This window comes from Triticum urartu, chromosome 6A (assembly GCF_056163025.1).
Source record: "Triticum urartu cultivar PI428250 chromosome 6A, HENAU_Tu73, whole genome shotgun sequence".
Lineage (NCBI taxonomy): Eukaryota > Viridiplantae > Streptophyta > Magnoliopsida > Poales > Poaceae > Triticum > Triticum urartu.
Window position 1 is genome coordinate 8381202 of NC_141878.1, and position 20779 is coordinate 8401980.

The following is a 20779-nucleotide window of genomic DNA, read 5'->3' on the forward strand; positions in this document are numbered from 1 at the left end:
GTCAAACAATGATCAAAATAGGATTTACAAAATTGAAAGAAAGGGGGGGGGGGGTTATTTTTAGAAATATAAACTGTGCAAAACATAACTCCTTGAAATATATCACAAGAAAGTGTATTAAAAAAATGAAAATTTAGAAATATAAGGATATTCATGTTTTTTAAAATCGGGTATCACAAAATAAAAAATGGAAAGAAAATATTTATGCTTCAACAAACATCATGATTTTCCTAAAAACCATGGTTTCCAAAAATGAAATTATCTCACAAAAAAAAATTATGCTTACTATAGTGGTCGTTCCCCACTCCCACTCTCAGCTGCGGACTGGAGAAGTTTCTAAAAAAAATTGTGGAGAGGAGAAAGGAGGAGCGGAGCCGCCGGCGACCTCACCCCACCGCCCCGTCTCCGACAGCCACCCACCGGCGATTCGAGGTCTGGCAACCCAATCTACTCGTTCCTCTCCCTCTCCATCTAAACTAGTAACTCCGTTCTTCTTTTCTCTTCTTAATTTTCCCTAGTTGTAAAAGTAAACCCTAGCTAGATTTCCCCCTCCTAATCAAACCCTAACAATCCTCCCCTGCTGCAGCTGTGGGGAGATAGGTGCTTCTAATGGATGCTGCTGCTGAGGTTCCCCAAGGCCAAGGGTAAGATTCCCAATCCAGTTCCTTTCCCTCTGCATTACTTTGTGTACGCTATTATATATGCTCGATGGATGTGCATATGTGTGTGGGATAATGGGAGAAACCAGTTGATTCATTAGTACTCGTTGTATGCTATGCTATTCTATTGATCAAGGATGTGCATATGTATGTTGGATGTTTAATTTGCAACTTCCCTGATGTGCATATGTGTGTCCATTGATTACATTTCTATTCATACCAGGGCCGATCCCATTCCCAGCTCGCCGCGTGTGGACCGGAAGAGGCGGCACCGTTCTGTGCCGCTGGCCGGCCCGGTGTCCAAGGTGCTTGGCGACGACAACCTCCTCACCGAGATCCTTGTCCGCCTCCCTCCGAAGCCGTCCTCGCTCCCCCATGCGTCTGTCGTATGCAGGCGCTGGGGCAGCATCCTCTCCGACCCCCAGTTCCTCAAACGCTTCAGCAAGCACCACAGGAAACCTCCTCTGCCCGGCTTCTTAAGAGGGTATGCTAAAAACTTCATTCCTGCCATGGACTCACCTGACCGCATCCCTGCTGCCCGCTTCTCCCTGCCCAAGAGCAGCATACCCTACCACACCGATGAAGCATACATGGGCTGCCGCCATGGCCTCTCTCTCTTAATAAACATGCATAAGCGCGAGACCGTCGTGTGGGATCCCCTCACCGGTGAAGAGCGCATCGTGGCTTTTCCACCAGGGTTCAACAGTACCTTAATGTGGAGTTACAGTGGCTGGCATGGCACTGTATTGTGCGTCAATGCTGAAGATGGGCATGTCCACGGAGATTGCTTCTCGAGCCCGTTTAAATTGGTTTTGGTCTGCGCTGAGTACAATACACCGGCAGTTTGTTCTGTCTACGACTTGGCGTCTGATGTTTGGGGAGATATTTTCTCAACGATGACAATAACAGCTGGAATGTCTAGGTTAAGAAGGCCCAGCACCCTTGTCGGGAATGCACTTTGCTTGTTGATTTCTGGAGGTGATGTCCTTGTGTTTGATTTCGAAATGCAAAGTCTTAGCCTGATCGAAAAGCCGGTAGAAAACCATGGTACCGACGACTGGTATTTTCAGCTCTTACGGATGGAGAATGATGGACTAGGTCTTGCTATTTTGTTGGACCTGACTATCAAATTATGGGCGAGGAAATCTAACTGCGATGGTGTTTTCGAATGGGTGCTGCTGCAGAAAACCATTCCACTCGAGGGTATGGTTCCAAGGAGAATGGATTCTGCACTTTTCGTCGGGTATGATGAGGATGCAAATGTGATTGTTCTCACTACTATAACCGGCAACTTCACACTCCAAGTTGACTCGATGCAGATCAAACATATTGTTAAAAGAAACAACATATGTCTTGACACCTTTTATCCCTACAGGAATTTCTATACTGCAGGTAATATGCCCTATCTACATTGCACAAGCAAAAAAGTCAATTTAGTTTGTTTCGCTCGTATTCGTTCCAGTTACTTTTGGTACGTTATTGCGGTAACATTGTTCCTATTATGAGGATTGAGCTAGATACATAAAAATATGTTGTCTTATTTGTTCCTCTGTTGATCTGATCATCTTATGGTTATCTAATTTCTTGTTATTATAGAGCTCCATTAAAGCTAGAACAGGAATATAAATATTGCTCTGATGCCTGGCCATTGCGAAAGGCTAAATACAATTATGTGCTTGTAATGATCTTTTCATCAGAGGTGTTTTAAAATTGGAAAGTGGCAATTGCTGCAGTGGTGAAACCATCTGAAGTAATTAAGAAATTGGAATATCTAGAGGCGGCTTAAAGCTTGTTATGTTTTCTTATTCACTATTTTTTTCCTTGCAAGTTTAAAATTTAACTTGATTGATCTTCATAGAAATCGTCAATTCATAATACCATGTGGTCTAATTTTTATCGAAGAGTAGTACTAGTTCATTATTTTCACGTAGTACTATGTAATACTTGTTATGGAACTCTGGTTTTCCAAGCCGTGCCATTTTCCATTTGTACCCTGAGCCTCACATATGGCTTGGCACACAAAAGTAAATCTGGAATGAGCTAACAATCTTAAAAGTTCAGTTCTTTTTTTGCCTCAGATGATAGGCGGTGAGTCACCGATCTCGTAATTTCTACTGCGATCATACGCAGTTATATGGCAAGAATCTTGAAAACATGTCAGCATATAGGTGGCAGTACAAACTAAATGTTCCCTTATTGTTGTTCTCCGTTTGTAGTATTAGCTTGTATACTGGGGTGATTCAGCTTTGGATATTTTTCGTATAATCTGCACTACGGCAAAGTTAATACTTATTTTCGGGGATCATACAAAATTTGTTTTGCTGTGAGAGAGCATTACAAATTTGTTTGACCGGGATGACATTCATTGTTCTGCAGGTACTAAGATATGTACAGTGTAACCTTCATTGTAGGCAGGAGAGCTGAGACGCAGCCATGACTAGTTGGTCTAGGGAGGTTCTTCTGTTTTGCTGAGACGCTGGCATGGGTAGTTAGTGCAGTGAAGTTCTTCTATTTTGCCGAGACGCAGACATGGCTACTCGATGCTCAAATTGTCCTGCTATGTAGTCTGTGGGTTCTTCTATTATGTATGGCCTGTGATGTGGTTGATGCTGAGATTGCTCCTCTATGCAGAATGTAGGCTGTAATACTTTTATGCACCTGTCCCGTGAAGTGGAACTTGTTGGATTTAGCCGTGTGAACTCTTGTATATTATCTAATATCAGCAGACGTTTGTCGACTTGCATGCCTGGTTAATGCTCGGCTCTGTTGTGAAGGTCTGTACTTTACACAGTTTCCTTGTGAAGTCCCAGTTGCCTAGCCACTTCAAAGAAACTAAGACATTTACATCTTTGTACGGTTGATCTTGCGAGTCTTGCTAGTGAGAACTGTGATAATGCTGCTCAGATCCACTAGAGTACACACCTAGCCCAGTTGCCTAGCTACTTCAAAGAAACTAAGATATGTACGGAGGGAGTACTATTTTGGATAAACAGAGTATGTGCTGGCATTATCCTTCGTATAAACAGAGATGTGCTGGCATTTTCAGCTTACAAGGAAGCTATCATGAAAGATGGGACATACATATCCTGAAGACCCCGAGCTTAGAAAGTAAAGAAGGAAAGCTAGCCGGGAGTCCGTTGATGAGAAATGACCAAATTTAAAAAAGAAACGGAGAATGGTTTCAATGCCAGAGTAGAAACCACCACTAAAGCCGAAGTGGCGAAATTGTGGCCTGGTCTAGTTGAGGCAATGAGATAAAGCATGACCACGGGGCAGCTTGTGGCACCACCAACTCAGATCTTTTCGGTGCTGATCAAGGAGCCACCACCCAATGCATACCATCATATACCAGCCCATCCAGTGGCGAATCTAGGAAGAAAATGAAGGGTAGGCTAAAGTCAACGACGAGAAAACTAAGCTCTCTTTTGAAAAAAAACATGATGTCCAAGCCTTACTGTCAAAAAGGTCAGAATTTCCCAAACTACTACTTAAAACATGTAGTATTAACTAGATTTTTTCTAGGAATTTTGAAATATATATATATATATATATATATATATATATATATATATATATATGAAATTTTGAACCAAAATTTGAATTTATCTTGCAGAATAACCATCATCTCCTCATTTTGTTGTCCACATAAGTTGGAGGAGGGATTACAATCACAATAGTTAAGGGAGGGGTATCTAGGTTCAGATTAGTTGGGATAGGTTCAGGTTCAGCGCGAGGAGTACATGCATGCATACTCATTTTTGTACTCTTCTTTTTTGCAAATAAGTTGCATTGGACACTAAATTAGATAACAGTACATGAACTAGTGATTACAGTAGATGGAGGCTGGGCATTCGTGTGTGGCCTGTTTGCTGTGCGTGTGTGGCACTGTGTGTTTGCTACTTGATAGTAGATGTACTATTCAGCTGGGATAAAAGTACTAGTAGTAAAAAATATTGTTATTTGGAGGGTAGGCTTGAGCCTGTTTAAGCCCTCCCAGTAGACTCGCCACTGAGCCCATCCGCCTCTTACTCGGGCAAGATCATGGACGCCCTTATGTGTTTGTGCTCATTAGCGGGCGGTTGTGCTTTTAGCACGTTTGTGGCCCATGTTGTGTTTTGGACCTTTTTAAATGTACGGTGTTATATGGCCCATTAGTGGCTGATGTTATGTTTTGGCCCGTTTGCTACCCGAGGTTATTACGGCCCATATGTGGCCCATGGTTACTATGAGAAACTTGAAATAAATGCATGGTACAACCGGATATCTTGCATTAGTGCTCATATAAACCAAACAAAAACAAATACAAGGGATGTGACATTTATTTGAACTTAATAGGATATGTAATCTCTTATAATATTATTTTGCTAGCAACAATTAGTTTGGCGAAATAAATGCAACATGAAACTAATGCATGCCATCTAGTTCGTGCTTTTCTCCTATACAAACCCTGGCATTAAATACCACAAAAAAGAATATGAACTCAATAAATATAGTGTATAGAAAGGTCGGAGTATGTCAGTACAAGGATACGTGAACATTAGTTTACAGATACGCATAAATGCAATAAGTAATCAATCAATATCCACAACCTTGGTGGTGGCTCTGTATAAATACCTGCAATGGAGCTTGGCGACGTGGATCCCACATAGGAGAAGGAAGAAACAGAGGGCAAGTAGTCTTTTCTCATAGAATGGCACTCATCAATCGCAATACAAGGACGATTGTCTACGCAATGGCGCTTGCTCTCGTGGTCATGGTGATGATGTCCTCTTTGTTGCCATCTTGTCATGCAAAGAAAGGTATGCAACAATGGCATTGTTTTACTGTATTGCAAAGAAAGGTATGCAACAATGCCATTGTTTTACTCTATGATTTCCAACCGTGGAAAAAACAATAAAAATCTAGCTAGCTATATTCTTGTTTTATCTTTGTATACTGTACAAGCTAAGCTAAATTGCTGGTACCACAATATATTGCCTTTGTAGGTAAGTGGAAGTGCAAGGAATTAGAGGACTGCACTGCCCCAGAGTGGCACAATCAGTGCAAGGAAAGAGGATATAATCAAGGTGGTCACAGTTTCAGTTCCATATGCAGTGGCAACAAAACAAAGTGTTGCTGCCCAAAGTGGACTACGGCGCCGCCGCCACCATGATACTAGATCTCAATATCTCATGCTTGTGGAAAACAGTGCTGATGAATGAAGTCGTTGCATCTAATATAATTGATCAACCGGCAGTTTAAGCATTAATTGTTCCATCCATTGAAAAATCGAATAAAGTTGTTTTATCTTCGTGTGTGCTCCATAATGTTGTACTCCCGCCAAACATTTTCCGTTCGACACCTGATAATAGTTTAGTAGATCTTTCTCATATACAAAGATATTATTAGGCCTAAGGCTTCTATCGTTACGTGTACTCCTCATGGGAGACTTGGGAGTGAAACCCTAGCCCCCGGCTATGCCAGGAACCCAAATGCAGCTCCTGCTCAAAACACTGCCATGGCAACCAACTCGGACGACAGCGAGGTCGGAAGTGCTGCCATGGCAGCCAAACGGGAGGAGAAGTGCCACTCGACCAGTGCGGATGGTGCAGCCCAACCGCAAGTTTGGGCATGTACATTAGCTATAGCAACCATCCACGTCATCCACAGACATGAGTAAAAACACCCTCTACAATGGATCGTCTTTTTGCTGTCTATAGCCCTCTAAAATTACGACGTTAGAGTGAAATTTATTCCAATGATCCACCTCCATCAGCCACTGCTCCAGAACGTGAAGAGACTGGCGACGGCGTCGGCGTGGTGATGCATCCCAGGAAGAAGGTGTGTATTGGGGAATCACAGCTCTCAAAGCCGGACCGCCGCCGTCGCTGAAGATCGAGGAGCATGTACACACACGTACGTTAATCTAATCAGTTCCTCCCTGGACCTGTGCATAGACGTTTAGCTAACTGATCCTTGATCGATTATTTTGGTCGCTGCAGCTCATTCGTTCGTGACGTCTATCGATCCCAGCAGTCCGGCGGCCCCCAACCGTGCAGGTCTCGTCGGGTAGCGACGGAGAAAAGCAAAACATGTTGCGTGGATTAGATTTGTCGAGGACGGGATTTGATGGTTTGGATGGGGAAAAGAAAAACTACAGACACCCAGCCGTACAACTAGCGAAATTTCAGGGCTATCGACCGTCTGCCGAATTGCAGACGCCCTTTTTCTCTCTCCTCGTTTTCTCCCCTCCACCTAGATAAATATTCTACATGGCATGTGTTACAGACGGCTGACTGGACACCGTTGTACATGCCTTTATCGGCACTGTGTCAACTGCACCAAGGCCTCAACCAACTCTTCTGCGACCACTACTTAAAGAAGAGAAGAGGAAGGAAGATGTCAAACAGTGGATCATGGAAATCTCTTCGACTAACTACCTACCGAATCAAGATCTGTAAGAACTGCGAGGTGTATCAGTGAGAGAAATTAGATCAAATTGGACCCTAACATCGTGGTACCAGCTGTGTTTTGATTTTCAGCCGGAAAAAAATGGATTTCGGCGGAATTTCAGTCATCTCGGCCTAGGGCGGAAAGTACCTTTCAACGAAAAAATAGATTTTGGTCAAATTTTAGCCGAATTTTTTGAAAAATGGCTGAAATTCAGCCATCTTGGCCTGGGGCGAATAGAATCATAAAAGGAAAAAATCAAAACTCTTGGTACTAGAGGCCAGCTGCCACCCTTCCTCTCCACTCTGATTTTACCCTTGATACACGTCGTCGCATCCACGCCCGCCAAATCCTCATCAACACCATGGATCCAACCCTGAAAGACAACCTCGACAAGCTTCATCAGGATTCCAAGGTGGACACCGCCAACGTCATGCATCGGCTCGATGTGCAGGCCTCGCAGCTCCCCACCCAGTCGTAATAGATCGACAATCTACTCCACTTGAAGCCGGATCTTGAGGCAAGCTTCCCCAAGCTGGAGAACGCAATTGCGGCTTCAAGCGACGACCCTAGGTGAAGCTCTGGTATCGTTGGGTGGAACGACACTGCAACAGAAATCGCGATGAATAATATGATCATAAACCCACAATTCCTCGGATCCCAACAAACACACCGTAAAAGATTACATCAAATGGATCTTAGAGAAGATCATTGTATTCAAAAATAAGAGAGAGAGAGAGAGAGAGAGAGAGAGAGAGAACCATCTAGGTACTACTATGGACTCGTAGGTCCTGAAGGAACTACTCACACATCGTCATGGAAGCAGGGGTTCATGAAGATGGCCTCCCCAATGATCCCCCCCCCCTTAGGTGAAGTACCGGAACATGGCTCTAGATGGGATCGCTGAGGAACAGAGGCTTGCGGCGGTGATAAAATTTTGTAGATGGATTTCCTAAAGGCCAAAAACAAGCAAAAAATAGGAACTGACACTAGGCACTAAATTAATATGTTAGTCCAAAAATTACTATAAAATGACATATATAAATCATACAAAAGTGATAACATAATATAATTAAATAATAAAAAAATTATAGATATGATTGAGACGTATCAACATCCCCAAGCTTAATTCCTACTCGTCCTCTAGTAGGTAAATGATAACAAAGTAATTTTGATGTTCAATGCTACCTATCATGTACTTGATCAAATTATGTAATTGTGGTATGAATATTGGGATACGAGTGATTCAAGGCAATAGTCTATCAATTTGACATTGAAACAATAATACATAAGCATACTAGTAATAGTAAACAATCATTGCCTTTCAAAATAATGACGTTAAAGAACGTGATCCCTACACACTTAATCATGTAAAACATGGCATGCACAGTCTTCCTAACATAAATATATCAAATCATGAACAGCCCCGGTGCCAAACGAAACAATTGAATCATACTTTTTCTCGCTTCAACATTTTTAATTCTCATGCAATACTTGAGCGTGAGTTAGGGACTTAGCAATTTGGATGGCAAAGAGAATGATTATGGGGATTTATAAGGGAAGACAAAAATGTATGAGAAAGTCTCACATCGACGAGGCTTGATCGTTCGGCAACAGAGGGGCCTTACAATCGATGTCAATGCGAGGAGTAGGGATTGCTATGTAACAGATGTACTAGAGCTATAAGTGTATGAAAACTATCTATATGAAAGTAAGTGAGTTTGCTCATGAAGACCTCGAGCGTTTGAGAAAGCTCGTCATCGGAATATGCAACTCAAGTTCTATAATATAAAAATCCCACTAATATATGGAAATGAAAAACATGGAGACTCTCTATATGAAATACACGGTGTTACTGTGAAGCACAAGTGTGGTAAGACAATAGGTCTCATTTTCTTTCTTTTTTTTTCATTTTTCTCTTTCTTTTTTGTTAATGTAGCCACTGGTATGGCCCATGCTGAAATTAATAACACTCTGTATACTATGTTAGTTGTTCCATCCTTTATCATTGTACGTTGTTGCGTGTGAAGTGGCTTTGTAGGATTTAGTAGTGTAATTTGCTAACTTGTTTGTACTAATATTTTGTAATATAGTATGTATTAGTGAAGTTAGCAGTTTAGTTAGTGACTTTCTAGCTGCTGAGAGCATCTCCAATAGGTGCCCTAAAATAAGGCATGAAAAGGTGGTTGGAAAAAATTCGCAACACCTAAAACTGGTTTTCCACTGCATCAAAAACCAACAACTCCAATAGATGGCCTAATTTTTTTTGAAAGCATACTGCATACATCAATTCAAACAAACGTCCAAACGTTGCATATATTTAAACATTAAACATTATTGTTCATCATACTACTTGATTAAACATAACAGATCTTTATTACACCACTCGTTCGACATATAGTCAGCCTCGACAGAGTTCCAATATGTCAGGGTCTCCTCTGGATCGGAGGTGAAATCCTCCTCATCCGATGACGAAAGGTTGATCACCGTCGATAGGTCAGCCTCCTCCTTCTTCACCTCCTCCTCCTTCTTCTTCCCGTGGTTTCGCTTCTAGAAGAACTCTGCCTCGTACTTCACGTACTGGGGGTTCTCCCCCGCGAACCTCGCCATGGCCTCTCTCTCGCCGGGAATAATGCGGATTTCCTTCTTCTTCTCCCCTCCTCATTGATCAGCAAAATGGTCACCGGTGGATCGATGAACTCTGTATCCTCTTGGGTTGTGACCTCCGGCAAGTTGAGCACCTATCGCAGCCGGCCAAATCGCCAAGCGGCGACGTCATAGGCTCGTGTTGTGATGTCTGCCTTCTTGAACGGATTGATTCAGTAGTGAGTGTTGTCGCACTGAAATTTGAAGCTGAAGTGATTGGGGCCACGTGCTCACAACTCGTTGAAGTCGGTCTTTCTCTCAGACTTGAGCTTCGATGGCATGGCAGTGAAGCAGGTATGGCGACGACGAGACGAGACGGCGGCGGTGCAGCATGGGGGGATCCTCGTCCGTCTCCCTCCCAAGCCGTCCTCCCTGCCCTGCGCGTCTGCTGTATCCAAGCGCTGGAGCAGCATCCTCTCGGACCCTGTATTCCACAAACGCTTCCGCAAGCACCACCGGAAGCCTCCTCTTCTCGGCTTCTTCAACGCATTTGCTAACTGCTTCACTCCCATGATGGGCTCGCCTGACTGCATCCTTGCTGCCCGTTTCTCCCTGCCCAAGAGCGCCATACCCTAAAATGACTACGAGGTCTTCAGGGGCTGTCGACACGGCCTCGCTGTCCTAATCGACCTTTGTCCATCGATATGTTAGTTGCCCTAGATTCGATCGTCGGTATCTCTATACCTAGTTCAATACCGTTACCGGCAAGTCTCTTTACTCGTTCCGTAATACATCACCTCGTGACTAACTCCTTAGTCATTTGCTTGCAAGCTTTATGATGTGTATTACCGAGAGGGCGCAGAGATACCTCTCCTATACTCGGAGTGACGAATCTAATCTCGATCTATGCCAACACAACAAACACCTTCAGAGGTACCTGTAGAGAATTTTTATGATCACCCAGTTACGTTGTGACGTTTGATAGCACACAAGGTATTCTTACGGTATTCAGGAGTTGCATAATCTCATAGTCGAAGGAATAAATATTTGACATGAATAAAGCAATATCAATAAACTGGACGATCCTTATGCTAAGCTAACGTGTGGGTCTTGTCTCACATCATTATCCTAGTGATGTGATCCTGTTATCAAATGACAACACATGCCCATGGTTAGAAAACCTTAACCATCTTTGATCAACAAGCTAGTCTAGTAGAGGCTTACTAGGGACACGATATCTGTTTATGTATTCACACATGTATTTAAGTTTCCGATCAATAAAATGGCATGAATAATATGTTGGAAATATGCCCTAGAGGCAATAATAAATTAGTTATTATTATATTTCCTTGTTCATGATAATCGTTTATTATCCATGCTATAATTGTATTGATAGGAAACTCAGATACATGTGTGGATACATAGACAACACCATGTCCCTAGTAAGCCTCTAGTTGACTAGCTCGTTGATCAATAGATGGTTACGGTTTCCTGGCCATGGACATTGGATGTCGTTGATAACGGGATCACATCATTAGGAGAATGATGTGATGGACAAAGACCCAATCCTAAGCATAGCACTAGATCATGTAGTTCGTATGCTAAAGCTTTTCTAATGTCAAGTATCATTTCCTTAGACCATGAGATTGTGCAACTCCCGTATACCGTAGGAGTGCTTTGGGTGTACCAAACGTCACAACGTAACTGGGTGGCTATAAAGGTACACTACAGGTATCTCCGAAAGTGTCTGTTGGGTTGGCACGAATTGAGACTGGGATTTGTCACTCCGTGTAAACGGAGAGGTATCTCTGGGCCCACTCGGTAGGACATCATCATAATGTGCACAATGTGATCAAGGAGTTGATCACGGGATGATGTGTTACGGAACGAGTAAAGAGACTTGCCGGTAACGAGATTGAACAAGGTATCGGGATACCAACGATCGAATCTTGGGCAAGTATCATACCGATAGACAAAGGGAATTGCATATGGGATTGATTAAGTCCTTGACATCGTGGTTCATCCGATGAGATCATCGTGGAACATGTGGGAGCCAACATGGGTATCCAGATCCCGCTGTTGGTTATTGACCGGAGAGTCATCTCGGTCATGTCTGCATGTCTCCCAAACCCGTAGGGTCTACACACTTAAGGTTCGGTGACGCTAGGGTTATAGAGATATTAGTATGCGGTAACCCGAAAGTTGTTCGGAGTCCCGGATGAGATCCCGGACGTCACGAGGAGTTCCGTAATGGTCCGGAGGTAAAGAATTATATATAGGAAGTGCTATTTCGGCCATCGGGACAAGTTTCGGGGTCACCGGTATTGTACCGGGACCACCGGAAGGGTCCCGGGGGTCCACCGGGTGGGGCCACCTGCCCCGGGGGGCCACATGGGCTGTAGGAGGTGCGCCTTGGCCTATATGGGCCAAGGGCACCAGCCCCAAGAGGCCCATGCGCCAAGAATCAAGGGAGAGGAAGAGTCCTAAAGGGGGAAGGCACCTCCGAGGTGCCTTGGGGAGGAGGGACTCCTCCCTGGCCGCACCCTTCCTTGGAGGAAGGGCCAAGGCTGCGCCTCCCCCTCTCCCTTGGCCCTATATATAGTGGGTGGAAGGGAGGGCAGCAACAACCTAAGCCCTGGCGCCTCCCTCTTCCTCCCATGACACATCTCCCTCCTCCCGCAGCGCTTGGCGAAGCCCTGTTGGAATCCCGCTACTTCCACCACCACGCCGTCGTGCTGCTGGATCTCCATCAACCTCTCCTCCCCCTTGTTGGATCAAGAAGGAGGAGACGTCGCTGCTCCGTACGTGTGTTGAACGCGGAGGTGCCGTCCGTTCGGCGCTAGGATCATCGGTGATTTGGATCACGACGAGTACGACTCCATCAACCCCGTTCTCTTGAACGCTTCCGCGCACGATCTACAAGGGTATCTAGATCCACTCCTCCCTCGTTGCTAGATGACTCCATAGATAGATCTTGGTGACACGTAGGAAAATTTTGAATTTATGCTACGTTCCCCAACATAATAAACCTTTATCATGAATAAGGAAATATAAAATAACAACTTTATTATTGCCTCTAGGGCATATTTTCTTCAGTTCGAGTTTATGATCAGATCAATATCCATGAATATTATTTAAGTCTTCTTTGATCTCTTATATGCATGATTATTTATAGCCTCGTATTTCTTATCCGAATGTTTGGTTTAGTTAGGCCAACTAGATTGATTTTTCTTGCAATGGGAAGAGGTGCTTTGTGATGGGTTCGATCATACGGTGTCCTCACCCAGTGACAAAAGGGGTAGCAAGGCACGTATGTATCGTTGCTATTAAGGATAAAAATATGGGGTCTATTCCTACATGAATAGATCTTGTCTACATCATGTCATCGTTCTTATTGCATTACTCTGTTTCTCCATGAGCTTAATACACTAGATGCATGCTGGATAGCGGTCGATGTCTAGAGTAATAGTAGTAGATGGAGAATCGTTGGTCTACTAATCTTGGACATGATGCCTATATACATGATCATTGCCTTGGATATTGTCATAATTATTTGTTCTTCTATCCATTGCCCAACAGTAATTTGTTTACCCACCGTATGCTATTTTCTCGAGAGAAGCCACTAGTGAAATCTACGGCCCCGGGTCTATCTTTTATCATATTTGCTTTCCAATCTATCTTTTGCCGTATTTTATTTCAGATATATTATTCCAAGAACGCAAAAATACCTTGCTGCACTTTTTCTTTACCTATTTTATTTTGTGTTTTATTCAGATCTACTTATCCAAACTCATAAAAATTTAACTATCTTTTTACCATGGAGGGATTGACAACCCCTCTTACGCGTCGGTTGCAACTATTTGTTCTTTGTGTGCAGGTACCGTTTACATAGTGTTGCTTGGTTCTCCTACTGGATTGATACCTTGGTTTCACAACTAAGGGAAATACCTACCGTAGATGTACTGCATCATCCCTTCCTCTTTAGGGAAATACCGACGCAGTTTCAAGCCGCATCAGTGGGCTGGGCCGCACTGTTGACCTAGAGCCAAAGTGCATAGTGTGTATTTTCCTTATGTTCTTTTTGTTTTCTGTTTTATTATTTCTTCTTAGTTTTGCAATGTCTTTTAGTACAAATTGAATTTTGGTGAATATTAAATTTGGCACATAAATACTATACAAGGTTTTGAAGTATCACACAAAGTTTCAATTTAATCTGAATATTTTAGCTAATTTTTTAAATTGAAATGTCTCAATTTAATGTTGCTGGTCCAATTTTAAATAGATTAAGGGCATTTCAAATATTCAAATAATGTTGGTTCATGCATGACAGTTAGTTAGTGAAATTTTGCAACCTAGAAAACATTTTTATTTTACTGTTCGTGGAAATAATAATTTGACTTTATTTTAAATTTGAATTTGAATTGGGTTTGGATCAAAGTGAGGTTTAGCAACATTAATTGTGATAAGGTTTCCTATTTGGCCCTGGAGAAAATTTTCTTCCCTATTTGACATCTGCTCTAAATTTCTTTCCCAATATGACACTCTACTGCATTTCGTTAACTAACGGTGTTAAAGACAGACACGAAGAGACCTTTCTACCCCTGGTGCATAAGGTGACCAAAAATGTGCGATAATATCTACAGTGATGTTGCATATTTGGTCATGTTAAATGACCAATTAAGACCCCATAATTTGGTCACCGAACATATTTCAATCCAAAAATTATCCTCTGATTTTAATTGAAAAAATGAAAAATTGGGTAGAACCTCCCCTATAATTTGATCCCGTATCTCACACAATTTATATATATACATACAAAATGCGTCACAACATGTACAACTACTAGAAACATCCATGTTCACGAATACATCACATTCAGGTTCACACTTACCACATACATCAACAAGTAGTACACAGCGAATGCATCACATATTGTTTCACACATGAGGTCAAGTCCACATGTACATCACATGAGCAACACAAAAGAACCTCCAAAAGTAACCATGACATAAAAGGAAAACAAATGAGAATCACATGCTTATGGAGGTTCTTGTGCTCATTGAAGGGCTTGCAGGGTTAATTTTTTGTTTCTTGTGCACATGCTGGGCTGTCTTGTGGCACCATAGGAATCTTTTCAGCACACTCTTTCTTTTACTCTTGCCCCTAACCTTCGCAGGAACATTTGTTTCATCGCCGGGCATAGGAAACTGGATGGAAATTGGCTCCCACTGATTTGAGACGGTTATAGGTCTGCACTTATACATGTATGGCAATAGTAATATTTAGCAAATGAAAAAAAATTATACATAACATGTGAGCGAAAAACAAAAACAATACCTCTTGGATCAAACCGATTCAGATTTGCCCCCCTTTCCCTTTTTGTCTGTATTCTCCAAGCTTTTGTTATGGTGAGTAGGAAGCAACCAGAATACTCAACAAGTTTTAGTTTAATCAAAAATGTAAATCTAAACTAGTTGTAATCACCTTTTTGATGTTGCAGTACTAGAGTTAACATGTTTGCCCTTTTTCCTAGTTGTAGTTTCTAAGCTTTGGCTATGGTGAGCAGAAAGCTACTTAGAATTCAACATTTTTTTCATGTAATCATGAGCATATGTGTAAAATTACTAACCTTGGTGGAAAACACATTCTTGTTGGTGCTCCATCCTCCAAGGCACAATGGATACCTCAGCTGTTTTGGTTGTCTTTCCCCTATTCTTTGGTGGTTCTCTACATGAGCAATAGGAAAGCAGTGAGCCTGCATAGTTGGAAGAATAATACAAGAATAAGTAAATCTATATTATGCCACCGCCGACGGCACGAGCTAGCACTCCGTTGCCGCCGCCGCTAGGGTTCGGGTGGGGACTCGAGACAGAGACGTGGGGGGCGACAGGTTCGGGTTGGGATTTGTTTTCTTTGTTTGATGTAGGATAGCAACTAGAAGAGGGGTATTTTGGTCCACACGATTTTTTTGACGGAATGGTCTAACTTTACCAACAGCGGTGTCACATAAGGAAATAAATTAATACTGAATGTCAAATAAGGGATTTTTTTCTCCAGGGCCAAATAAGGAACCTCATTTTAGGTTAGTGTCAAATAAGGATTTTTCTCTACATTCTGTGTACCCCCTCGTTCGTCAGTCCCTAATCTCCACCCTCACACAGTTGGTCCAAGAGATAAAGGAGGAGCGGAGCCACCGGCGACCTGATCCCGCCGCCCCGTCTGGCGGAGTGAAGCCACCCACCGGCGATTCGAGGTCTGCAAACCCTTCTCCTTCCTCTTCCTCTCCATCCAATCCTTCTTCATCCGTCTTCTTAACTTTTCCGTACAATAAAACCCTAGCCAGATTTCCCCTTCTGATTGAACCCTAACATTCCTCCCCTGCTGCAACAATTGAGAGGGAGGAGAAGAGATGGCGGATCCTGCTGCCGAGATTCCCCAAGTCCAAGGGTAAAATTCCCCATCTAGTTCCTCTCCCTCTTAATTTCTTGTATGCTATGTCGTGCTGGATGTACTCCTTCCATTTCTTTTTACTCTGCATATCTCAAGTCAAACTTCGTAAAGTTTTACCAGCTTTATAAGAAAAAAAATATCAACATTCACAATCTGAAACCAATATCATTACATGCATCATGAAAATATTTTTATATTATATAACTTTTTTATTGTAGATCTTAATATATTTTTTATATAAATTTGGTCAAACTTAAGAAAGTTTGATTTCAGACAAATCTTATATGCAGAGTAAAAAGAAACGGAGGGAGTACATATATGTGAGAGCAGCTACTTACTTTGTGTATGCTGTGCTGGATGGATGTACGTATGTGTGCTAGATCATTGGAGAAACCAGTCAATTGATTAAATTTTCTTTTATTGTGTCAGTGTCAATCCCACTCCCAGTTCTCAGTCTATGGATGGAAATAGGCTGTTGTGTTCCAGGCCGCCAGCCGACCCATTGTCTGATGTGCTCGGAGATGACAACCTCCTCACCAAGATCCTCATCCGCCTCCCACCAAAGCCATCCTCGCTCCCCCGTGCGTCCGTTGTATGCAAGCAGTGGGGCAGCATCCTCTCCGAGCCCGAGTTCCGTAAACGCTTCCGCAAGCATCACCGGAAACCTCCTCTGCTCGGCTTCTTCAGAGGGTATGCTAAAAACTTCATTCCTTCCATGGACTCGCCAGACCGCATCCCTGCTGCCCGCTTCTCCCTGCCCAAGAGCAGCACACCCTACCACCAAAATGAAGCATACATGGGCTGCCGCCATGGCCTCTCTCTCCTAATCAACCTGCATAAGCTTGAGACCGTCGTGTGGGATCCCCTCACAGGTGAAGAGCGCATTGTGGCTTTTCCACCAGGGTGCACGTTGGGGCGTTCCTGGGCCTGGCATGGCGCTGTATTGTGCGTCAATGCCGAAGATGGGCATGTCCACGAAGATTGCTTCTCGAGCCCATTTAAATTGGTTTTGATCTTTGCTGACTACAATACACCGGCACTTTGTTCTGTCTACGACTCAGCGTCTGGTGTTTGGGGAAATATTTTCTCGACGATGACGAAAACAGCTGGAATGTCTTGGTTAAGAAGGCCCAGCATCCTTGTCGGGAATGCACTTTGCTTGTTGATTCGTGGAGGTGATGTCCTTGTGTTTGATTTGGAAATGCAAAGTCTTGGTCTGATCAAGAAGCCGGTTGAAAACCATGGTACCGACAACTGGTGTTTTCAGCTCTTACGGATGGAGAATGATGGACTTGGCCTCGCTGTTTTGTTGGACCTCACTATCGAATTATGGGAGAGGAAATCTAACCGTGATGGTGTTTTCGAATGGGTGCTGCTGCAGAAAACCATTCCACTCGAGGGTATGGTTCCAACGAGAATGGATTCTGTACTTTTCGTCGGGTATGATGAGGACGCAAATGTGATTGTTCTCACTACTATGACCGGCAACTTCACACTCCAACTCGACTCAATGCAGATCAAACATATTGTTAAAAGAAACAATATATGTCATGACACCTTTTATCCCTACAGAAATTTCTGTACTCCAGGTAATACCCCCTATCTACATTGCACAAGCAAAAAAGTCGAATTAGTTTGTTTCGCTCGTATTCATTCCAGTTACCTTTGGTACGTTATTGCGGTAACATTGTTCCTGTTATTAGGATTGAGCTAGATACATAAAAATACATTGTTTATTTGTTCCTCTGTTGATCTGGTCATCTTATGGTTGTCTAGTTTCTTCTTCTTATTATAGACGTCCATTAAAGCTAGAACAGGAATATTGCTTTGATGCCTGGCCATTGCTAATGGCTAAGTCCGATTATGTGCTAGTAACGATCTTTTCATCAGGGGGGTTCTAAAAATTGGGAAGTGGCAATAGAGTAATTAAGCAATTGGAACATCTGGAGGCGGCTTAAAGCTTGTTATGTTTTCTTATTCACTATTTTTCCTTGCAAGATTAAAATTTAACTTGATCGTTCTTGATAGAAATCGTCAATTCATAATACCATGCACTCTATTTTTATCGAAGAGTAGTACTAGTTCATTAATTTCATGTAGCACTATGTAATGCTTGTGTCGGAACTCTGGGTTCCCAATCCGTGCATATTTTATTTTGGCCTTATGGTCATAACTGTTACAAAACTGACTCGACAATAATTCTGGATAAATGCATTTTCTCTGAACATGTAATCAATTTTACCATTCTTTTTTGGACCTGGCGATATATGTGGCTTCATTTTCTATCCTGGACTCAACTTCTCTTAGAATTTTCATATGGTTTGGGCTACTTTTGCTTGTAGGCAGGAGAGTTGGGGCGAAAGGGGCGGATCTGAAACTGTGAACACACTAGATCTGCTAACGTGCTATCTTGGTCAAACAACTTAGGTAATTTTATCTTTTCATATATCTTTTTTTTGCTTGGCTACCCAATTTACAAGATGCATTTTCAAGAAGCATGCCTTTGTGCCATTTTCCATTTGTACTTGAGCCTCACATATGGGTTGGCACACAAAAGTAAATCTGGATTGAGTTGACAATCTTAAAAGTTCAGTTTGTTTGCCTCAGATGATAGGTGGTGAGCCACCGATCTCCTAATTTCTACTGTGATCGTACGTAGTTATATAGCAAGAATCTTGAAAACATGTCAGCATATAGGTGGCAATGCACACTAAATGTTCCCTTATTGTTGTTCTCCGTTTGTATTATTAGCTTGTATACTTGGATGATTCAGCTTTGGATATTTTTTGTATAATCTGCACCACGGAAAAGTTAATGCTTATTTTTGGGGATCATATAAAATTTGTTTTGCTGTGAGAGAGCACTTCAAATTTGTTTGACTGGGATGACATTGACTGTTCTGCAGGTATTAAGAGTTAAATTCCGGTTGCTGAGACACAGCCATGGCTAGTTGGCACAGGGAAGTTCTTCTATTTTTCTTAGATGAAGTTCTTCTATTTTGCTGAGATACAGACTTGCCTAGTTGATGCTCAAATTGTAGTTGGTAATTTCTTCTATTATGTATGCTGTGGCATGTGATGTTGTTGATGCTGGTGCTCTTCTATGTGGTATATGTAGGTCGTTCTACTTGTATGTACCTGTCCTGTCAAGTGTAACTTGTCGGATTTAATAGTGTGAAGTCTTGTATATTATGTGAAATGAGCAGATGTTAGTGACTCGCTGTGCTAGTGACTCGCTGTGTTTCTTGGATTGATGCTTGACACTCAGGAAGAAATAGTCTCTGGTACTTTACACATACTCCTGGCTGTATGTTGTAATGACTGAACTTTGGGTAGGCGAGACACTGGTTCTGTTTTCCCTCAAGGTAGTGTAGTGCTAGTTGCAACTTGCAAGTGGTATAAAATGAATTGGACATTCTGTTAACCCTAAGGACATTCTGTTCATATTTGCTGTACTCCATATGTGCGGTCTTCTGCTGTGGGGTGTTCTCTCCGGCGAGGTCCCCTGTCTGCCCTGCCCTATTGCTCCCGTGGCTCCTACCCTGCCAGTACCGCCGGTTCTTGCTGCTGAGGCCACTCAAGCTGATCGGGATGCAGCCAAGGCTCTCGATGCTGCTGCAGTTGGTGCTTATGATCAACAGGTATCTGCTTATTCTGATGCTCTTTTCGTCTAGCGTGATGATCTGGCTGCTTACACTCAGTGGTCCAATGATGATGCTCGGGCTGCTGCTATTCTCACTGCGAGTGTCCTCCCTTAGTTTGCTTCGGAGTTCATGGGCCTAGGCACTGTTGCACCAATGGGGTCTTATCTCTGGTAGCGCTATCATCCCTCTAGTGATGCTCTCTACTTATCTGTGGTGCGTCAGGAGCATGCTCTTCAGCAGGGTGACTCTTCTGTTGATGAGTTCTACACACAGAGTTCTGCCATCTGGCGCCAGTTTGACTCTCTTCGGACAATTGTGAATCCTGCCGCTGCTGCCAGACTATGCGGTCCGACCTGGTGTTTCAACAGATCCATGAGTTCTTATCTCGCCTCCGCTCCGAGTTTGAACCTCGACGTACTCACTTGTTTGCGCGTGGTCATGTTCCTACCTCGGAGGTCCTCGCTGAGCTTCATGCTGAGGACACCCGCCTTCGTTCTGTTGGGTTGCTTGCGGTTCCTTTAGTGTTGGCTGCCCGAGCTCCTATGTCGTCTGCTCGTCTCACAACTCCACCGCTCCTGTGCACAACTTCAGGGGGATGGGTCGCCCTCCTTATGCTGAGAAGGCCCGGTCAGGCCGTGACACCTTCTGTGGCTACTGATCCAGGCCAGGTCATAAAGTGTCTGATTGTCGCCAGAAGCAGCGAGACCAGAGGCGCTCCTTGAGGGAGTCCTGGATTACGGGGTCCTCGGGCGTCCGGGCTATGTGACGTGGGCCGGACTGATGGGCCGTGAAGATACAAGACGGAAGACTTCCCCCCCGTGTCCAGATGGGACTCTCCTTGGCGTAGGAGGCAAGCTTGGCGTGCGGATATGAAGATTCCTTTCTCTGTAAACCGACTTTGTACAACCCTAGCCCCCTCCGGTGTCTATATAAACCGGAGGGTTTAGTTCTTAGAGATAATCATAATCATAATCATATAGGCTAGACATCTAGGGTTTAGCCATTACGTAGG

At 43.2% G+C, this 20779-nt stretch overlaps 2 protein-coding genes across 5 annotated transcripts; both read left to right on the top strand.

Moving 5' to 3' along the window:
• Positions 1 to 332: 332 nt before the first annotated feature.
• On the top strand, positions 333 to 3398 carry LOC147963096 (putative F-box/kelch-repeat protein At3g17540). 2 transcript variants are annotated; one of them, XM_087527791.1, is made up of 4 exons: positions 333 to 432; positions 587 to 644; positions 883 to 2051; positions 3036 to 3398. In XM_087527791.1, exons 2-4 carry the CDS (start codon positions 610 to 612, stop codon positions 3056 to 3058), a joined length of 1227 nt encoding a protein of 408 aa, XP_087383917.1. In that variant the 5' UTR covers positions 333 to 432; positions 587 to 609; the 3' UTR covers positions 3059 to 3398. The 2 variants fall into 2 exon arrangements, with proteins under 2 accessions (XP_087383917.1, XP_087383916.1); XM_087527790.1 differs by having other exon boundaries at positions 3071 to 3398.
• Positions 3399 to 15779: 12381 nt separating this feature from the next.
• Positions 15780 to 19322, top strand: LOC125516338 (uncharacterized). Of its 3 annotated transcripts, none has more exons than XM_087527498.1 (5): positions 15780 to 15927; positions 16014 to 16121; positions 16554 to 17713; positions 18467 to 18551; positions 19030 to 19322. In XM_087527498.1, exons 2-4 carry the CDS (start codon positions 16084 to 16086, stop codon positions 18505 to 18507), a joined length of 1239 nt encoding a protein of 412 aa, XP_087383624.1. In that variant the 5' UTR covers positions 15780 to 15927; positions 16014 to 16083; the 3' UTR covers positions 18508 to 18551; positions 19030 to 19322. The 3 variants fall into 3 exon arrangements, with proteins under 3 accessions (XP_087383624.1, XP_087383623.1, XP_087383625.1); XM_087527497.1 differs by having other exon boundaries at positions 16018 to 16121; XM_087527499.1 differs by having other exon boundaries at positions 16072 to 16121.
• The last annotated feature ends 1457 nt before the right edge of the window (positions 19323 to 20779 follow it).

Bases quoted from the DNA above. Each gene is read 5' to 3' on its own strand.
- LOC125516338 (XM_087527498.1), top strand. From the start codon at position 16,084: ATGGCGGATCCTGCTGCCGAGATTCCCCAAGTCCAAGG. The intron at 16,122-16,553 runs GTAAAATTCCCC...TTATTGTGTCAG, and splicing joins GAGATTCCCCAAGTCCAAGG to TGTCAATCCCACTCCCAGTT. The intron at 17,714-18,466 runs GTAATACCCCCT...TTTTGCTTGTAG, and splicing joins CAGAAATTTCTGTACTCCAG to GCAGGAGAGTTGGGGCGAAA.
- LOC147963096 (XM_087527790.1), top strand. From the start codon at position 610: ATGGATGCTGCTGCTGAGGTTCCCCAAGGCCAAGG. The intron at 645-882 runs GTAAGATTCCCA...TATTCATACCAG, and splicing joins GAGGTTCCCCAAGGCCAAGG to GGCCGATCCCATTCCCAGCT. The intron at 2,052-3,070 runs GTAATATGCCCT...CCTTCATTGTAG, and splicing joins CAGGAATTTCTATACTGCAG to GCAGGAGAGCTGAGACGCAG.